Raw genomic sequence first — 22006 nt, 5'->3', positions numbered from 1 at the left:
CAGCTCTTTAATTTAAAAGGGCACACAGGAGGCTGCAGCTTAAGACACGAGGGCGATAAATTCCAGTAACTCTGGTTCCTTTTTGTGCTGAAAAATCACAAGTCATAAGTAACTGTTAGGAAAGAGGAGCAGAGGACAGACGAGGTTGATATTGTTTCTGGATTCTTCTGTTAAAGGTGTGACCCTCTCACACCTTACCCACAATGCACTGCAGTTTGGATGGATGAAAAATGGAGAGACAGCTTTGCTTCTGTTCCTAGATCTTCACCACAAGTGGGGCAGAAAATGTAAAGTTTGTCCTGAGGGAGGTGCCAGAAAAAAAGGCAATGCTGTTACATAAATCAGAAGGGTTTAGCCTCTGTATGGTGGCCATTTTGGGACATTTCAGATGTAGCTTGTCAGGCTCAGCTCTGATTTTAGCAGACTAAGCTGGACTTTGGCTGCATGTAGGTGAACGTGCACTGTAGACCTGTGTTCAGTTTTCTTTGATCTGACAACTATTATCTCGGTTAACTGATAATCTGTCATTTGGTCCATATATATTGCTTTTGTCCAACCAAGAGTCACTAATTAATTTTCTGTCAATTTATCAGCTTAAATATAAAAAAAATAAAAACAAATAAAGTACCTTATATTTTCTGTGGGCCCAAACCCACCCAATCCATCAGTCCAAAAACTCAAATATATTTCATTTGTCAACAAATTCCCATGTTTGAGGAGCTGGAATCAAATATTTGGCATTTTTGCTTGAAAAGTGATTGAACTGGTTTATTCTGTATTAACCTGTATTATTTATATTATCAGATTATTTATATTATCTCCTGTTTACTGTTTACTTTTTTTTAGTGTCTACAAGTAACTTTTTCCCAAAAGAACAGTGGTGCAGAACAGCAAAATGATTGCAACAATAAAATAAATACTGCCAGCATATGAATATGTGAGTATCCACATTACAATTGTTACAGAAGTATGGGCCATAGTGGACTTGGATTATCAGACTATTTATGTTGAAGAAAGAAAAAAGAAACAGCAAAAGGAAGGCAAATGGGATTTGAAGCTGCAACTGTACAGATGCAAACCACCACCTACACATCCCGTCCTGGTACATACATGTTCCAGTTTGACCCTCTTGTTATATATAAATAATTTCTCCATCTTAACAGAAAAGAGTTTGCCTTTCCACCTCATGAATCTCTTGAATAATTTCTAGACAGTTGTCCCCTGTAGGTGGATTGGTCTGTAACCATTTACAAATCATTGCTTTTTTTGCTGCTGCTGTGAATATTTTCAAAAGGTATTTATCATTTCCTGTTTCTTACACTTCTTGTAGCAAGAAACACAAAACCTTGTGAATGGGGACATAAAATGATTAAAAATGATGAGTCTTAGCTTTTGGTCAGTGTATACAGTAAACCAGCACCTTCTTCTGTAGCTTTCAGGTGCATTCTGTCAGCGGCCTGTTGAGCTTCATTCAGATAATTAATGATAAACTCTGACTGGCCACTTCTCTCTCTGCTTGCCTTGCAGTGGCTCTACAGATGGGTTTATGTGGCACATGATTATTGAAAGGAGTTTGACTGATACGCAAAATTAGCTTTGGTGTTTTTATTACGAATTGGATTTCACTCTGTCAGTGACGTCCACCGCTGATATAATAGAGGCTTTTCCCTGACTGCAGCTAGAACGTGTTTATTACAGCTACTATTGTTTTATGTCATCAGATGGCCGACCAGTAAAATCAATTGAGCGTGCTGTTGGAAGGTTTTACTCATCAGTCTGTAAAAACCTGCAGTGAAACCTGGCTGGAGGAGCTGCTGACACACCTTTCACTTTCATTGCAGAAGTGTTATCTTTGCCACAGGTCTCTCCTCTGTGCTGTTAACGGTTCACTGTGGGAAACACTGTATTTCTGGGCCATGGGCTGTTACAGTATTCACTCTTTCACCAGCCAAATATTTTTTTGGAAAAGATGAGGCTGTCTAATGATGAGTGATTACCTGCCAGAGTTACCAGCCCAGCAGATCTGGAAGGCGTTGAAGAACATTATTGGCAGTTTTGCCAGAGTTTCAGCTCATTAATCACAAATTGAGTAACTTTGCATAATGCTGACTAGTTCCAAAGCAGGAGGTACTGTTCTGACCTTTCAGCTTCTGTACCCATTGGGTCAACTTCATGCCCGTCTGACTTTCAAGACTTATGCTAAAGTCTCATTAAGTGAACATTTAGTCATTGTCACGTACTAATGTTGCTGGAACAGCTTTGAAAAGTTGTCTTTGCTCAGTGCTTATGTGGAAAACTCCAGTACAACATCAAATAGTCACCTGCTGAATATTCTTTTGGGAAAGAAGCTTCAAAATTCATATAATTGTTGTCACCATGTTCATGTTGGTGTGTTATTTGTCTTGGGTGAAGGACACACCAACATCTGAGACTTCATAGTCAGTAGTTGAAGTCCTCTGGGGTGTCATTATATGGCAGCTGACTGTCAACTTGTGAAGGTCTGAGTGTCCTTAAACACACTGTCAGTAGAGTTTTTGGGACTTGTGTTTACAGATATGGAATTTGTCGCTCTATAAACTACGTCACCGCACTTTGCCCTTCACTCCTGTCATAATTACTGCATCCACTAGATGTCCCATAACAACAAAATGGCCTATGGGCTTATTTTTTTTTAAAGGAGAACGTCTCTTAAATACTCAGAAGATTTTAGTTCTGGTACATTAAAAACCGAAGTGGTTTGTGTTCTGATGGGGGAATTTTATGTCATGTCAGTGAACTTAGTATTTCTAAAACTTACGACTTAACTCACTAAGGTCACAGTTAAGATAGGAACAAAAGTAATAGGGACAACATTTGACAAGAAAGACAAGCAGTCAAAACTCCAGGTTAGTCAAACTTATTTAGAAGACACAAAGACAAACAAGTCAAATGATCTCCTTAACTGTACATTGTCAGCATCAATCATACTTTACAGATGTCTGAGTTCTTGCTTCATCTTTGAGCTGCTGTGCTCATCACAGTTTGATTGTTTTCACTTTCAGTTTTACCTCCAAATAGTTGTGTAGTAGTTAGTAGTAGATAGTAGATCATTTGAATGACCTCTTTTCTCTGTGTGTAGTAATATCTCAAATACAGTGTTATCATAACTGATGGCTAAGGCTACAAAACCAAGACCCTGGTTAACTAAAGCAGACTTTTCCTTTAATATAGCAACATAGAGACGACCAGGTTGAGTCTGACTGTGATGGGCGTGAGATTTCTATAGCAAATTGTTCAGTAGTCTAAAAAGCACCTGTAGTGCTCTCCCTGGTGACCAAGCTGCCTCCAATATCAAATGAATAATTGATCTGTGTGGTTATTAAAGGGAGACAAACAAGCTGCTGGTGGTAATTTTGTCTTCAGTGCAATGTTACCCAGGATGCCTGTCTGTATTTTCACATTTTCACTTCACCATAGCTGGTGGGGGGTGGTGTTAATTTTTGCTAATAAGGAGATACCTGCCGTCCCCTACAGTTTCTCACAAGCAAGCCCGTCAGCTGCCAGCCTGCAGACAGTCCTGCTGCATGGATTTATCCTCATTTAGTTGCCTAATAAATAAAGTAGAGCTGGTTAAGGACTGGCTTGACCTGAACTGACCTTTCACACTTAAACTTATTTAGTGGGAGCATTAGTGCTGGTGTCTTCACTTAGAAGAACACTGTTACTGTAGCAGGCCTTTTCATCTGGACACTCAGGGTGATTGATTCCAACGACGTCAGGAAAACAGATGTGTGATCTCGCTGAAATGGAAAGTTAGTCCCAGTTTCTTTTGTACTGTACAAATTGTGATGATTCAACAGAGTTAATTTTCTGTGAAATGACTCAACAAAACCCTGAAATATTCTGCTGTTCAAATGATCAAAAACTTGAAAGGTTGTCTGATTTTGACTGACTGACCAGCTTTCTCTTTGCTTTGTATAAACATCACACCCCAAATATGATCAAAAGGAGATGACTCAAAACCAGGATACTGTATATTGTTATAAATGTTCAACCACTTTTTGCTGAAAATTCAGATAAGTCAATGATTGGCATGAAAGAGAAGAGCAGAAAGGTCAAGATGACTCAAACTGAGTCTTACTCAGCTTTATTCCAAAGGGCTCCGGCTTTTAAGGGATGAGTTCAGAGTTTTTGAAGTCTGTCTTACAATAACACTCCCTTTATGTAGTTCAGAGGAGGCTTTCCTGCTGTAATCTGTCCTCCTCATACTCTCTGTGAAGTGTGTCCTCTTCAGCGTGACTCCACTGGAAGAACTTTTTTGAGGGTGGGATGTGTCATCACTGACCAGAAACAAAGCACAAGGATGGTTTTCCTCAACAGGGATGAGTTTTAACTGAGACTAGGGAAGATTGCAGTTTACTTTGAAATCACTGAATGTGATTTTGATCTAAACTCATTTGTGTTTCACAATTCAAATAAAATCCTGCATTAAATCCTGTTAGTTTAGAGACTTGAATCTGAATTTAAAGAGACTAAACTGAGATTCAAAGAAATGTTGACAGTTCATCTTGTTCAGTCTAAAACAAGATTTAAAATGTTATAAAATGGACCTTTATTTAATCCTGTTTTGAAATTATTCCCTGTTGGTGTGACCCACCCCAAGTCTTTGTTTTCTATTCACTTCTTATACAAGAGTTGGGATGAATATGAAAAGTTTTTCAATGTCAGAGCCCAGAGATGGTAAAAGACACAAATCAACAAACAATATGAAGTCTACATTCATTCTGATTGGCCGAGCATCAATGATCTTACAAGTTAATTATCTTAAATGTTGTGTGATTTTGTAAAGTCATATTCTTGTTGGACAAAACAAGCTTCCCCTTGAAAAGAGACGGCTCTGAGCCTCTCTTCTGACTGGCTGACTGTTTTCTGAGTGTTTGAATAAAAATATACCAGATTTCAAGAAAACACTCAGAGAAATCAAATCCTGCAAGGTTGGATGGTGGGTCCAAGTGGGCTGGAGTATGGTGACTGCTTTGTTGTGACATCACAAAGTTCCAGAAATCCTGACGGCTTGTTTTAAGGCTCAGTTTCTGAATACAGGCTGTGTGCATTTCTCTGTGGACTGAAGCTTTGATACTTTCACTGTATTAATATAGAGACTAGACCTGCTTTATAATCACAAACACATGGACATTTACCTTTATACTATATGGACCTTTAAAATATCTTTAAATTACCTTAGATACCTTAGAGAAACCTAAAAAACACTTGTATATTAGAATTTGAGGTAAATGTTACCTTCTGGATCTTCAGAGTTAAAAAGGTTAGATCCTACTAGTGATGGGCCATGGTACATTTATATCTGACTCTTACAAGCCATGAGCACCACCTGACCGCTGCACACCATCACCACATTACTGTACCACCAACAAATACCAGCCAGAACTGTGTGCAGTCTTCATGCAGTGAGTTTCTCTTTGTCAGTCATGTAAAATGCATGCTCTGTCTCTCAGTACCCATAAACTAGGCTTTCTTCAGTAGGTTGACTAGGTCATGTCAGTGTCATGACCAGAGCCAGCTTTATTTTTAGGTGCCAGGTTGGTCTTTATTTTGTGCATCCATCTCTCACTGTAGTCAAAGTCTTGACGACTGACTTAAGACCAGTGTAAAACATTTTCTGCACAGTCCTCTCTAGAGGCTGAGAAGCTTTGCAGCCTTGCATATAGTTTTTCATATTTGATGCTGTTACTGTGGCTGATGTTTTCTCTCTCTCTTTGTGTCCTGTCCAATCTGTCAGAGACCAGCTTCCTCCTGGGAAACGCCCAGATTGTGGAGTGGCCTGTAGTTTACAGCAATGACGGATTCTGCAAACTGTCTGGCTTCCACAGGGCTGAGGTCATGCAGAAGAGCAGCACATGCAGGTAAGACATTTGTTTGTTGTAAGTATTGTAAGTGTGCACAGTTATTGTTGTTTTATGCCAGATTAAAGCATTATTAGCTACAGCGTGCTAATGGAGCAATAATGACTGTTCTGTCTGGTTGTTTTATTGTAATTGCTCTCACATCGTAACTAAACGTGCATTAGTTTTTATCTTTATTCTTCCTTTATATTTGCATACACATTCCTACTGAATGTAAAGCAGGCATATGTTGTATTTAGCTCTTGTTTTAACAGTTTAAATGGCACAGTTAAAGTGGATCTTATAACCAATATATTTTTACAACACCAGTGTCTTTATAACCACCTAAGAGTAGCTATGAGTCATTGTTTTTAAAACTAAAACCATGTCCTTTTCAAAGTGCTCCATTTATCCTGCAAAAAAAATCACTGAATACGTCCTCTTTTATTCTGTTTCATCCATTATTCAAGCACAGCGGGAGGGGGATTCAAAAGTTTCAATTTTTTTTTACCTCCCTGCTTCTCTCCCACTGTAGCTACCATTAAAACCACACAGAGAGCTGTTTACATGCCACTGACTTGGTTTACTGCTCCAGAACTGCTCCGATATCATGCAGCAGAAGTGTGGACCTCAGCAGAGTCATCCTGCCAAAAAAAAAAAAAAAAAGATCAGCATCTGGCATTTCCACTTGCTCAGAAAGAGAGAGGGAGGGAGGAGCAGAGAGGGGTAGATGGCACACCGCTCAGTGAGACTCTGAAATGAATCCAATTTAAAGCTGCTGGGGGAGCTTGGCCCGGTCCAGCTCGAGGACAGTGTCTTTCTGGCCTGTCAGTCAAGATGTTTTAAAATTTGACTCCAAAGGACAACTCCTCTCCTCAGGCGCCTTTCAGACACGACCAGGGGGGTGATGGTCTTGACTAGCCGGCGGCGGAAAAAGGCTCCCTTAGACACTGGGCTAAGTGAGAACAGGGGGCAGTGAGATTTATCTGTCCACTCTGTGCTGCTCTGGGCTGAGGAGGACACTGAGACTGACAGTCCGCTCAGATGTGACACTGAGATGAGAGAAGAGCCCACCGAGAGCTTAAACTTGCAGCCTGCTGCCAGACTGATGGAAGTCAGTGGCCTGGTAACAGGGCTCATGCCGTTTTTTTGGGGAGTAAGTTTTGATTTTTTGACAGCAGGACAAGGGTAGAACTTTGTGGCATTGGTGTGGACATATCAACGATTCATATAATGACGCAAAGGTCATATGTACTGTGGTGCAAAGGGACAAATACAGGAATCTGGGACCCTCAGGACCCTTTAATGGCTCACAAGGTAAAGCTGAAGCGTCACAAGCTGATTAATGTGATGGGAAAGAAAGTTCTGCTACAAAAATAGAGAGTCTCCTGCAAAGTTTTTATCAGTCTTTGGCACAACTACTCATATTCAGCTTGTGACAAAAAGTTGCAAGTAAACATATTAAATTTTGAGGGGACACAAGGCAAAACGACTGGGACCCACTGCTGCTGTATAGACACTAGAGGCAGCGGTTGTTAATTATGAAAGATGAGCTACTTTTACTTTGTTATAGTGTTTTAAAATCTCCAGATTTCCATCCAAATGATACTGTTCATATTATAAAATTTAATGTGAAGTGCAAGTTCAAGCAAGAAGACATGTATCACTGTGATGTCATCAGCTTTGGGGGCTCACCTGTTACGTCTCTCCCTGCTGCTAGAAATTAATCTCATTGGTTAGGTGAATGCCAAAGTCTCTTTTTTATACTGTATAAAGCATGAAGTCATTGTCTAAATACTCTGCCCATCACTGTATCACCTGTCAGTCAAACAGTGTGGGCGGGACCATGACTTCTTCAGATTTTCCTGTGAATGGAGATGAAGTTTCCATTTGTCCACTACAAATAATAAAGCTGTAAGATTATAAGGCACATTTCATGAGCATCACCGTTTAAACCCTTAGGTCCAGTCAATATATTGTATACACCTGGTGTTAAAATGCGAACTGTATCAAGATACACTGTCCAGATAATAAAGTAATCCAATCTTGGGGCTCACCTGGTAGAGCGATACCATGAAGGCTCAGTCGTTACCGCAGTGGCCCAGGTTGCAGTCTGGCCCGAGCCCCTCTCTCTCTCTCTCTCTCTCTCTCTCTCTCTCTCTCTCTCTCTCTCTCTCTCTCTCTCTCTCTCTCTCTCTCACTGCAGCTGTAATAAAGGCAAAAATACCCCCCAAAATAACTTCTAAAAAAGATTAAAATATCCAATCTAGTCTTTGTGTTTACTCCTGGTATTTTGAATCTGTTCTTATTGTCCTAAATGAGATCGGAGCTCTGTCCTCCAGAGCAGAACCTGCATGTTAGTAATGTGAGGTGTCAAAGATTGTGTTTCGACCTACCTGAGATCTGAACACAAACTGAGCCAGACTATCTCCTGAAGTGGTCAGGCAGATCTGATCACAATGCGTTTACACTGTGCCTTAACCTGCACTTTTTCTTTATCCAGATACACATCGCATTTTAATACCAGGTGTAAACAGGGTCTAAGAGTCATGTCTCGGGATGTTACTATGTGCAGTGCAAGTGTTTGAGCAGTTAGACAGTTGTTTTTGTGTTATGGGTAGAGCAGGGATTTCTGCCACAGCTTCACCCACTTCCAAGGTGCATGGAGGTGGGGAATAAGTTGGGGCCAGTGGTCAAGTGTTGTTGGAGCTTCAACCTGTGCCCTGTGTGTTGTGGTTAACCATGCTTGAACGTTTTCAGTACGCGCCCAGTGAGCAGCTTTCACTGCAGTCATTTGGCAGCTGTTCAACATGCTGGGATTCCACATCCAAACACATCCATGCTGGGTACTAATGTGAACCCAGATAACCACTGCAGAACATCGTCTCTTTCCCAGACACTCTGTGGAGTTCATCCGTCACTGATGTGGTTTTTGTTTGGCTCCATACAAAGAGAAAACACAATATGAACTTAAGTGGTGGATTTCTTTTATTGTTTATTTGCACCTCTCTGCGGCTGTTGGGAAAGAAAGTAATCACTCAGCGTAATTATATTAGCAGAGATTAAAATGTCCTCAGCCCTTAAAGGAATAATTACAACCATGCCAGGAAACGCAGGCTGCACCAAAACTGATCCACGAAGACCTTCACTGAGAGCCAAATTTATGCTGCTGCTGCATCAATTTACTCAATTTAAAAGCCAAACATAAAACTTAATGGACACTTTATGGTAAGATAACAGATTGACAATGCCATTACAAGTATATGGGATATACTGTAACAGGGGTCACAGGTTAAAGGGTCAGGTCACAATCAATCACTGCTGTTTCTCATGCCGCTCGTCTGCTCTTCTAGTTTTATGTACGGAGAGCTGACGGACAAGAAGACCATCGACAAAGTCAGGCAGACGTTCGACAACTATGAGTCCAACTGCTTCGAGATCCTGCTGTACAGAAAGAACAGTGAGTGCTGCCTTACTTCATTCATCTGGGCTCTTACACACGACTTTTTAACAGCTCACCTCAATTGTTGTAATACCTGGTACCGTTGCATGTTCATTACTGATTAATCTGTTGACGCTCTTGTTGATGTGTTGATTAATTAATTAATAATTTGTCTATAAAATGTCAGAAAAAAATGAAATATGAAATGAGAAATACCCATCAGAGTTTCCCTCATCTCAAGGTGACCTTTTCAGGAGAAATGATCGCATTTCAGTAAATGGAAGCAGCAGATATTTGGCTTTTTTGCTTGATGAATTACTGAACATTTATCAACCATTATCATTTATCATTTTCAACTAATCGATTTAACACTGTTGCCTTGTTCAGCATAACACTCGAGCAAATGCTCAATTTGAATAGTGTAGAGGTGTGAATGTGTTTTTCTCTCATCACCTGAATCTTCACTTTGTTACAGTGGATGGCATTTATCTGTAGAATATAATGTATTACCAAACTTTTAATTGTCAACATATCCCATGTGCAGACCTCAAACTAATAATCCAAGTGTCAAACTAACTAACAAGTATTGTGTGTGTATGAAAGCCTGATGAATCTTATTCCTCTGAGCCATAGAGCTTCATTTCCAAAAACTATTAACAACACATCAGTGAGTCTCAGTGTTGCACTGGGTGACATATGACATGTTCCTTCATCATCATGAATACACACTAGGCACGCACGCACGCACGCACGCACGCACGCACGCACACACACACACACACACACACTCTGTCCTGCTGCCTCAAATACTCACTACAGCAGCAAATGTGGATTAATCCGCCTCTGAAAATAGTCCGCAACCAATTCACTATTTCCTCCTGTTTAAAAAAATCTACTGTAAGCAGCTGTTTTAGGAAAAAACTTTTTTTAATGAATGTATATATTTATGAGCTGTTTTCAGTAGGAACCAATGGGGTTGGTGCTTAGAGACTCAGACAGAGAAAGAAGTTCAAAGTATTCTGAGACACATTGTTGGTTTTGGCTTTTTCTGAGGATTTGTGAACAAACTATGTCTTTATCAGGCAAAATGCACATCACATCTTTATCACCTTTTCTACTGGAAAAACACCTGCTGAAGTTCCAAACGTAATTTATGTTCATATCGGTTTAAGGATGAGCAGTTTAAACCATTTTCTCTGCCAGGTCAGATAACTTTTTGGGAAAGTTGTAAAATGTAGAACATTTTAATGTAAATGAAAATATGGAGGAAATGTAACTTCAACAGGTCAATCTGGGTAGAAAAGTAAAGTAGTAGATTCTTCTGCTGTGTTAGAGCAACTGTATCAGTAGTGTTGGTGAGGAGCACAGTGGACAGAAAGTGCAGACTAAAATCCCAAATGTCCTCGTCTCCTTAGAGATCACTGACCGGAGCAAACTGGTGGGTGGAGGAGCGTGAAGCAGGCGGGCAGAGAAACACAGTTAAAAAAAAAAAATCAATTTTTAAAATGGCACAAATTTGCTGACAAATCAGAAGAGCAGGGCCCTTTATAGAGGCTGGATATCAATGAGATGGATGATGACTGCGAGCTACTTGTATCCACAAATTATGACATTATGGTGTGTGAGCAACCTTTTTTGGCTCCACTGAAAGTGTGTGCAGAGGTAATAAAGTGTCAGTGTCAGCTGATCTGAGCTTTCTCTGTACAGGAGGAACAGTGAGTTTCCTAAATTAGATCTGTTTGAATATGGGTCAATTAAAGTTCCAATATTTTACACTTTCCCTGTGTTTTATTCAAAGTGTTGATATAAGAAGATACATTTGTGGATTTTAAGAACCAAAAACCATCTGTGTCGTTTTGCATCTCCTCTCATCTCTTGTCTCTGGAGCTCTAGTAACAACAGGTCAGGAGCCAATCAGAAGAGAGGATCTGAGCCTCTGTTAACAGCCAAACACCATAACTACACAGTAGACATTGGAATATGCAGCACATGCAGTGTTTTATGAGATGTTCCCTGAGCTTCTCACCACTTGTCTTATTTCTGGTAAACCGTTTGTGGCCAATGTGATCTGTACATCTGAACATTGCACTCGTTGATTAATATTAATAAATACTGATTTACTGTTTACAAATGCTTCTGATACTGAAAAAAGTGCAATACAGCCAATAAAATAACTTCTTGATGTTGGACTTTTTGGCTTTTTTCAGTCCCTCGAAGATCGACTCTGTCTTAGCACTGACTTGTTATTTGTTATTTGCTTGACTGGGCCTTTAGAATTGCAGTGTGGTGTGGAACTTGTATGAGTGCTGAACTGACATCTTCATTCATTGAATAATCTCTTTGAAATATTTCAAACTTTTACATTGCTTATTTGTATTTCTGGTTTTATTGTTTTTATCTTTTATCTTAAGTAATTTGGCTGCATATGTTTATTGTTTGTTTGGTTATTTTATCCCTGAGAAACACTTTGTGATCTCTGGTTTGGATAAGTGCTATATAAATAAACTTATTATTGATTATCATTATTTAGTAGGAATCAACAATTTCAAATTTTTTAATCTTTTATGATTTATCAAGCAAAAAAAGGGGGAACCATGATCTGATTCCAGTCACTCAAATATGAGAATTTGCTGCTATTCTCTGTTTTATGTTGTGGTAAATTGAACATCTTTTATTTTTGACTATTTTGTGATGTCTTTGCAGGAAGTCCAGTGTGGTTCTACATGCAAGTGGCTCCCATTAGGAACGAGAACGACAAGGTGGTTCTGTTCCTCTGCACGTTTAAGGACATCACCCTCTTCAAGCAGCCCATCGAAGACGAAACCACCAAAGGTGAGCGTCTGTCTGCGGCAGCCACGAGACACTGCGTCTTAAAACATCTCTGCACTAACAACAACGTCGCTCTCTGTGTCGTTTTCTGAAGATTATTTTTGGAGAAGGGTTGTTTTATTATTAGTTAATTCGCAGTAGAATTAAAAAAACATGAGGAGAGACATGTGGAGAATGATGTGCGACCAAAAGTCTTTGATGGATTTGGAAATGTGAGTACGTGATGTGCAGCTTAGCGTGTCGAGCCACCAGGAAAGATTATTTTCTGCTGTTTCTGTTTTATTAGATAGTAAAGAGTTACAGGGGGGCGGTATGGGGGGGGGCTGACATGTGACAAAATTAGGACATGGCTGGATGCCCCAGTGTGTAATGTAATGCCAGTTGGCTTCTGATGGGACATATAATTATCTTTCTTCATCCTCCTCCTCCTCCTTGAACTTCTTTTTTTTTCCTCTCTCATCATCCTCCTTGTCCTCCTTTATTTTTTCTTCTCATTTCCTTGTTCACCCTTCATGTTCTTCCTAAATTCTTTATCTTCTTTCTTGTCTTTTTCCTCCTCTTCTTATTTTTCTTTCTTGTTCTCATTCTGTTTTTTCTAGTATTTGTTTGTCTTTTTCTTCATCATGCTCTCTCTCATCCTCATCCTCCTCCTCCCTGATGTTTTAATAATCTGTCCTTTTTTTCCTCTCCTCCTTTTTCATATTTATTTCTTTTTATCTCATCTTTTTCTTTGTCCACCTTTTTCCTTCTTATTTTTCTTTTTCTTTTTACAGATTCTTCTCCTCCTCTCACTCATCTTCTTCCACCCTGATATTTTCATGCTCTGGCTTCATGTCATCCTGTCCTCCTCCTCCTCCTCCTCCTCCTCCTCCTCTTTATTCCCATTGTATTGATGCTCCTATCACTCTCCTCCTTTGTCCTCTTCCTGTTTATTTTCTCCCTCACTTCTTATGTTTCCGCTGTTGTCCTCCTCTTCGTTCCTCTCTTCCTCTACCTCCTTGTGTTCCCTCTGCCTGTCTTGCTACTCGTCCTTCGTCTTTCCCTCTTCCTCCTCCCTCCCCTCCTCCTCTTCTGTCCTTTCTCTCCCACTGAGAAGTCTCTGAACATTTTTGCTTGCTACAAATCTTTTTTTCCGCTCTTCTTTTCCATCCGAGCTGCGGCTGGATGGAAAAAAAAAAAGACTGAGTCAAGTCTTGTTCCTCTGCGATGTGGGAAGGTCTCGAGCTGTCAGGTTGTGTTTGAGGAGGTTGTGGTGCTGTCAGGAATCACAGGAGATGTGGGTGGCGTTGTTGTCTTCCATGCCCTGACTGATGCACAGTGTCAGCTTCCCGCCCTGGGAGTCGTTCTTGGTGCCGCTGAGCGGGTGTGTTTGCCCTTTGACAAGGACCCCCCCACCCCCCACCCACCCGCCCTTCCCCCTTCTTAATGCACACACACAAATGTAAACACGTGCGCACACATGCAGTTATAGGAACCCCCCCCAGCTCCAACTGCAGAGACCTTCCCAGAGTGTGTCGTGTGATTTGTTTATTAATTTATTATGTGCACTCAGTGACACATGCATAACATGGGTTGAACATGCAATTAGAGCTTGAGTGTAATTAATATTGTCACATCAGTGTGTTGACGTCTGTGTAAGTCACATGAAGTTGTTGCTCACAGCAAACTTCAGGTTTTCTGTCATCAGACATCATGATACGTCACTTTGCTTAACATTTCTGAAAACTGTACAGAAAGTATAAACACTGAAATAACCTGTAATGCAACAAAATATAGTTTAATTGACATTAATGTTTTAGTCCAGCCAACTGTGAAATAAACTGATAAATAGCTGGATCTTCATCATTCTTCTTGAGTTGTTGAGTTTAATGTTTGTGTTGTGTAGAATTAGGACTGGGCAACATGTCAAAAAATGTTATCATGATAAAGATTTCCATTACACTTAATATCAATAGTTTAGATAATTTTAATGACCTATTTTCAGTACAGACCAGGAGAAAAGCAGTGCACTGCGTTTGGATGTTAAGTGGTACGGTGTTGTTGCTGAGCATTGTTCACTGCCTGTGGTTGTTTGTTGAGATGCAGCAGATGTTGGTTGTAACTGACGACATGTTGCATGTTGGTCGGGACGGTTTTCCTGCACACACTGCCACACTGCTGAGCTGACTGTCCCTACTGTTAACACTTTCTTCACTGTCCTCACCAGCTGCTCTCATTTTCTCACTCCACACTTCTGTTGTTGTTGCTGCAACCGCACAACACACTTGTTAAATGATTGGTTGTTTGTTACTCGTAGCTCCATTACCAAGGGACGCTTGGGGTTTTGTGATGCAACCGTGAAACTATCCAATTTGCTGTTGAACAATGTTCTTAGTGCTAAAAGGAAATGTGTACCCCTTTAAGAGAGGGTTAATGTGTGGATGTGTGTATTGTTGCTGGGCTAGAAAAATCTCACCTGGTGTGTGTGTGTTGCAGCAAACTCACTAAATAGTGTATAGTAGCATTACCAACAGCCATGTGTTGTGTTCAGTGCCACAAAAGTGAAATCAATCTCTTGCTCATGTCAGCCGGTGTCTGTAAAGACTCCTTTATGTTACCAGCTAGCAGTCAGGCTAAATTGGCTTAGAACAGGAGGTTAACCAAACATAGTTGAGAGCTGCAGGACTGGGCTGGGCTGGGGCGTGGCTGAGGCCAGTGACTGCTTTGTTGTGACATCACAAAGTTCTGAAGTCCTGATTTCCTCGTTTTAAGGCTCAGTTTCTGAATACAGGCTGCGTGCATTTCTCTGTGGACTCAGGCTTGATACTTTGACAGTATTAATATAGAACCTAGAGCTGCTTTATAATCAAAAAACACATGGACATCTACTTTTAAACTATATGGGACCTTTAAGTCAAGGGCCATGCACTAGCTTTTACCAGAATCATTTCATTTATTCATTATTTTATAGTGTTTTCCTGTTTGACAAATGAAAAGTTAACTGCACCAGTAAACAGATGTTTAGTTGTAGACATTCATATAAGCAGTAATAAAACAGTAAAACAAAATCACCTTGGCAACAAGGCTGCACATGGCTCTCGGGGGTTTGACTGACGTGCTGCAGCCAGACTGAAGCCAGCCAGTACACTATATGTACTTCAGTACAGTACAGCTTGTTTGGGCCACTGTGAGGCTGCACCATCACTCCGCTGTGGCACAGAGCAGCGTACTGTGGGCTGCAGTTTAACCCACCCACTGATTAGAGGGGCGGGAGAGGCCATTTGTGAGGGAGGGGGATTTGTTGCCACAGGCCCTGGCAGCTGAGTTTGCTCGTGCTGCAGACCAAAACTTGCTCTCGGCTCCGTCTCCAGCGGCTCCGGTGGCTCAGCACGCCACAACACGTCAGCATCAGCCGAGTGGGAGAGAGATCCTGGCCGACTAAAGATGTCCACCCTCAACTTTAAACAACAATAGATTTTAAATGCATCTGCACCCAGTGACCCTGTGTTCATGCCTGCATTCTGCCTCAAATTGCTCCTTTTTTTCCATTTGGACCAAATCATCCTCCTAATTTTACTCTTTTTGACGTGCGCTGCATTCTGTATTTTTACTAATACTTTTTTTGGCGTACCCGTGGAGTCACCAGCCAGTTTTGTTGATTTGATAGTGAGGTGTATCATCAGGTGAGCATATGAAAAGCACAGATTTATGCTGTTCCCATCACCTTTGCCAGATTGAACAGGTGCCTGTTCATAGATTTTGGAGCATTTTAGTTTGAACACTGTGTGCTGCGACCGCAGGTCGTGGTTATCAAGCCGAGACCACAGGCGACAGAGCAGGTTCAGTTTGTCATCTCAGCAAATGTAGGAAAAAGGGCAACAAAAGAAAGAACAATAAAGCTGAACATGTGGCAGGGCAGAAAACTCAGCCGCATGTTGTTATTGCAGGGGGCTGTTCAGTGTTTGCTTTGTCAGCACCTGTAAAGATGGATGTTAGTTCAGCCTCAGGCCAGACATCGTTTCAGGGAGACAGTTGATCAGGATGAGTGACGAGTACTGAGGCGAGCACACAGGATCCTCGGGCTTAAGTAGAACATTTTTGCTTTTGAAATCTAAATTTGTTCAGTGCAGTTGTTGTTGGACGTTATTAAAAATGGTGATTTTCACCTTAAAATTACTGAAGGGAATTCTGTGATCGTGTCTTTCATTAAAATGTCATTTGGGTAACTTAAAGGAAACTGATTTGGAATGAAAACAAATGAAAATGATATTACTCAACAATTTTGCCTTTGGTCTTTTCTTAAAAATGGTTGATTTCATTAATTAGGCTCATAAATTGATACAAAGTAGCTATACGTAAGCCAGCTTTGGGCCAGTGTTGGCCCCCAGAATTGGACCAATATTTGAGCCAGTCTTGGCACCAACCAGGGAATTGATTCAGCAAATTTGCACCATGAGATGATTTCCTTACTTTGTGTTTGTGACCAAAACAAAGGCCATACTTTCAGCCCATTTGTGAGTTTTTGAGAACCCTGTAGTAAAAATCTATATCTGCAACCATCACTTGTGAAACATGATGCCACCCTGTGAGATCTGTCAGGGGTGCCTCCACATCTGTTCTGTGAAATAGGCCCCTGGCATGTTGGAGTTCCGCTGCTGTTGGATCAGGACATTTTTTGGCTTCCTTTCCCTGTATGGTCAGAATGAAAATAAATTCTACCTCATACCTTGCAATAGGGATAGAACCACAAAGAAGCTAATATTGCTGGCTTAGTCTTGGGTTGCAGCTCAGCCCTTGGTCCAAACTACAAACATGTAAATCAGCCTTTTGCACGACATGTTAATGCACCTCTGAGGTGCTGTGGTGTTAATTCAACCAGACATCTGTGCTCATGTGATAACCTCAGCGACACACCTGAACCCTCCCACCCTCCGCCTCTTCTTTAGTATCCCAGCTTGGTTAATAAGTGCACACACAGTCAGAGCAGCACAATGCAGACCTCCCTGCTAAATGTTAAAACTTGGACGTGTGCTTATCAGGTGTCCTACATGTGTCGGTTTGTCTGCCTCCTGAAGGACAAACCACTCCACTGTCTGTAAATTCAATCTTTGTCGTTTTCTACAGTTTGGTGCGAGCCGAGTGGAACTGCTGATCAAAATCTTATTTCAGAATTCACTTTGGTGGTGCATGCACCAGTTTTGCTTTCCTGTTATTTTTAGCTCAGGCCTTTTACTTTTTTTTTTCTTTTTTTTTTTTTTTTTTATATTTCCACTTCCATTGTGCTCCAGTCTGATAAATCAGGCAGCGTTGCATTCTTGAGGGGAACCATAGCAGGAGCATTATTATTAACTGTGAAAAAAGACCTCTTATTTACTTGTCTTGCAGTTTCTCTTCATCCTCTATGTGAGGTCCTTTTGTCCTTCTGTGTCAGTATGTACGGTGGAGGCCTGTAAGCTGTCAGCATGTATTTACATGAACGCCACCAAGACCAATTCCTCCATTTTACTGCCCGATGAAAGTGGTTCTGGGTCTGAAAAAGAACACATTGACTTGCTTTCCATGCCAATGCTCTGCTATTATTCTTGAACACATTAGGGCATTGTACTGCTCTATTATAAATGCACACTATACAGTGAATTATGCAACTGCTGCTACTGTTTAGGCAGCAGAGAAAAAGCACTCAAGACCTTTGCTTAAGTAAAAGGAGTAATACCACAACTGAAGACCACTCCATTACAAGTAAAAGCCCTGCAGTCCAACTTCTGCTGCAGCAGAAGTAAACAAGCGTTAGCAGTTAGCCTAGCTTCCTCCTTCATCATCTTTATCATACAGATGAAAAGTTCACTTTGTAACCAACAAGATGCATCAATCCTCAGGTGTTTTCCAGCTACAGTTTGTTTTGTTCAGGTACAACCACTGTCTGATTTTGCTAATTTCAATTCTACCCAGATGTTGCAGATGTTGCTGAGTCAGACATCTACATTTGCGCTGCTGGTCCGCTGTGTTTAGCAGCTTAACATGTCAGTGGCTTATCACAAGGGACAAAGCAAAAGTAGACGTGTAATTCTTTTGCCAGGTGAAGAGTTTGTCAGTTGTTGTTTGCTGTTTCCTTTTCCCCCTCACTCTGAGTCGGTTTGCTGCACATTGACTTCACTAATGACTCGTTTAACAAATGATACTGAAGCTGACTCAAGGTTCAAATGTAAAAAGGACTGTGGACTGTTTTTGTTTTCAAAAAGTAGCTATTGTGAAGTATTTACTTCAAAGATTTTCTCTTTTGTTGTAACTTTGTCACTTTGCTGAGGAAAACCTTTTGTGCTCTAGTATTTTACTCCTTTCTGTTGCTACCTTTAGTTTAACCTCTCAAATGGCATTTTTAGGAATTATTGTAGGAAACAGTGCCAGGGAGATCTCCTCTCTGCTCCCTCCAGCAAACTCCGTCCACTGAAGAAGACTGAGCTGCTGTTGAACGTCAAAAATTAAATAAAATTTAAATTTTCTTTGTTTTGGTCAAACTATCTTAATTAATGTCAGAAATGTATTGTGTCATTAAGCTGAACAAGGCTGAGATATAATGTTTTTGTCTATTGGAGGTTATGTTTTTGACCTGATTTCAATTTGTATGCAAACTATTTAGTAACTGCAGCTGTCAGATAGAAGCAATTGAATTGTAGGAAACTGTGAAAACATCTCTCTGTTTCAAATTGTAGTTGGATAGATATTGTTTTATTTCACACCACGGGTCTTGCTGAAGAAAAGCAAGTTAATTGACAGTCATCTCTGAGGCTCATCTGATCCTGGCTGCAATACTTATGTCCAACAATATAATGTACAATATACAGTGAGTTACATAAGCACTACTGCAGCAGTTTTCCTCCAGGAATGATATTGAAAAAATCTCCACTTTTGGCTAAGAGCACCCAGGCTTATTATCTATGTTTGCACAGCGCCAACTTTAAGTATTAACATATAGAAAATCACATAAAAGACGCTGCTGTAGACTTTGTATTGTGTTGATAGTTATCCTATATGGGTCTCAGTACCATGTTGTGTTTGGCTGTTTTCACACCACTGCACAGAGAAGTGACTGGCTCCCTCCATTTGAACAGAGAATGAAGGGGTCAGGCGGCTGGAAGCCTGAGGGTTAAAAGCTATTTCAGAGTCCACTTTTTATTCATAATGGTCCCTTCAAAGGGTCGGGTCGATCTCGATGTGCAACTACTGTATGTGGTGTGCCTCTGTTGTGCTACTCTCTGCCCTTTCAAACATTTGATTTTATTTTTAGAGCAGTACAGTAAGAGCTCCCGTCCTCCGAAATTGTGTTTGGCCTCATTCAGCAGCGGTGTGGTCAGCCCCATGGCAAGAGAATAACCACAGCTGGACAGGCTGGTATTAATTAGAGGAACTTCCGTCTGAAACACAGGAACACTTGAGCCTCATGTTCTGCATTAATGGTTTTAATATTATAATGGAAGAGGAGGAAGAAATACTGCACTTACTCAAACAGTAGGATCATTTTTCATAAAGCTTCCTTTGCATTTCCATGACACTAATAATAATAATAATAATAAACTAGCACTTCTTAAACAGCATGATAAGATGCTTATCAACCACCACATTAAGATTATATTAAGGACTGGATATTTGTGGAATAAAATGGTTTGATCCAGAGCGTGTCATTGCGGCAATGACCCCCTTAAACCAAACTTGTCCCCTTGACCTCACTGCGCTGAATTGTCCTCCATATAATAAAAGCCACAATCAAGCTTCTTTTTTTAAGTTCATATCAGCTACATTCAGTCATTGAGAATTTCATGAGTAATGTTTGCCAAATTACAAAATGAGACTGTTACCAGTAAACACATTCTGCAAGCCACTGTCAGAAAAACAGCTGCACTAAATATTATTTTACTATATAAAAAGTAGTGAAACAATTGACTTCTTACCTCCAGAATGTTGAGTCTGTTCGTACATTAACAAACACTAGTTTACTGTGCATTTAGCTCATTCTTTTAAAGAAAATCACATCAATATGTTGAGGCGATATTTTAATATTGATCAATAGTGGATATTCAGGGCTGAGCAGCATCATGTTACTTGTAAATAAGTAACGCTATCTAACGTTGAAGAAGCTATTTGTAAGCTTTGCTATTGCTAAATAGCCAACATTAGCATTAACAGCTGTTCACTTACCAGCCATAAACACAAGAGGTGAGAATAAGTCCTGTGAGCAGCTACTTCGTCAGGGCAGACTGGACTCTACAGTGAGTCGGTATCGGAAAGTGAAGAGACTGTCTGACTGGACCAGGGCTAACTGGTTAGCATGCTAACTTAATTCGAACACAGGAAGTGACAGAAACAAAACAACAGGGCTGCTTGCTCTGCTGGAGACAGCTCTTGTCAGTAAGTGAATATCGTTAGATGTTGAACTAGCACTGTTTCTTCTGGGCTGGTAAGTAAACGGCTGTTAATGCTAATGGTGGCTATGTAGCAAGAGCAAAACATCCTCCAAAGTGGAGACTGAGAGCCCTCAACAATATTTAGATAATGTCTGATGTCTTCAGCTTTAACTGTCAGATACTGTCACTTGCAAAGATTAATCACTAAATAAGACAAATAATTATTAGTTTTGACAATAATTACACTGTAATAGTAATGTGTTACAGTAATGCAGTTATTATCTCACGAAATGTGAGCTAACTTTAAAAAACTTTGAAGTCTGATGGTGAATAAAAGGGTTTTATAATTTCCTACAAGTTCTGTTTCTATTTGTAATTTTGTAACACTCACAGGGTGTACACACGTGCCATTTTCATAGCATCTGCCTTAAATAGAAATGTAATAATGAGCCCAGTTGAGTTTCCTCGCACCAGATTGTCCTAGCTTAAACAGTTCACACAAAATTGGTATACAAGTGGTAAAAGCTGTAACCACACTGAGTCATGGATATAAAAAATTGGTTTGGAACTAGCTTTCCTCCCCTAAGCTTTCATATTTATTAGACAACCATATGCTAAATTTTCAGTGATTTTCTGTGGTGTTGATTCCCTGAAGGACAAATTCTCCTTCAGCTCCTGCATCTACATGGAGGTCAGAGCACGCTGGATGGCTGCAGAGCTGAAACCCTGCAGCTGGTGGAGATTCAGTTGTGTTCAAGGACGCTTTGAGCTTGGTGGATTTTTTGCCATGAAGGCAGGGCTTGTGTTGCATTCACATCATGCTGGCTGTACTGTAAATATGAACTATCAACCAGGGAAAAACTCAGTTCCTGTCAGCCCTCTAGTGGCAAGTACAAGAGGAGGCTGTGGGGATATTTTGGAACCACAGTACGTCTCTGTTGAAGTGGGGAGCTGTGTCAGCAGTGGTGCCCAATGAGGAAGCAGGTTCAGAGGTTTTGTTTTGCTTTGCTGTTTGAAGTGTTTTGCCTCTGAACATAATCCAGCCAGTGATTATGTTTCCAACACAATGTATTTGCAGTTTAGTTGCATATAAACAAGATGTAAATGTAGCATTCAGGGTTGCAGCAAAGGTACATTTGATTTGTGGTCATCAGAGCGTTTTCGCGCCATGGCATTCTTTCTGTCTTCATCAGCTGAGGGCTGAAGTGCCAGCTGTGATATGACTGTGACTTCACTGATCAATGTCTCGTCTTTGCAGGATGGACCAAGTTTGCACGGCTGACACGTGCGCTCACCAACAACCGCAACACGCTGCAGCAGCTGGCGCCGATTGGCAAACATGAAGTCAGCCATAAACAGTCCAGACTGGCAGAGGTGAGCACAACTACACAAAAGTACACAGACTCACACATTCAGTACATGCTCACTCTCACACCCCACGCACTGTACATTATATAATGGTCATACTGTCTTTA

At 40.6% G+C, this 22006-nt stretch overlaps 1 protein-coding gene across 1 annotated transcript in view; it reads left to right on the top strand.

Moving 5' to 3' along the window:
* Positions 1 to 22006, top strand: part of LOC139632957 (voltage-gated delayed rectifier potassium channel KCNH5-like) — a 136931-nt gene that overhangs the window by 3353 nt on the left and 111572 nt on the right. The window contains exons 2-5 of the mRNA XM_071498259.1: positions 5780 to 5903; positions 9236 to 9342; positions 12028 to 12156; positions 21790 to 21905. Of these exons, the coding sequence (XP_071354360.1) occupies positions 5780 to 5903; positions 9236 to 9342; positions 12028 to 12156; positions 21790 to 21905 (476 nt within the window). The remainder of the gene's footprint in view (positions 1 to 5779; positions 5904 to 9235; positions 9343 to 12027; positions 12157 to 21789; positions 21906 to 22006) is intronic.

This window comes from Trachinotus anak, unplaced genomic scaffold, assembly GCF_046630095.1.
Source record: "Trachinotus anak isolate AG129_WGS33_773 ecotype Australia unplaced genomic scaffold, CSIRO_AGI_Tana_v1 ptg000015l, whole genome shotgun sequence".
NCBI lineage: Eukaryota > Metazoa > Chordata > Actinopteri > Carangiformes > Carangidae > Trachinotus > Trachinotus anak.
The sequence above is the reverse complement of the archived record's forward strand: the minus strand, read 5'-3'. Positions and strand labels throughout refer to the sequence as shown.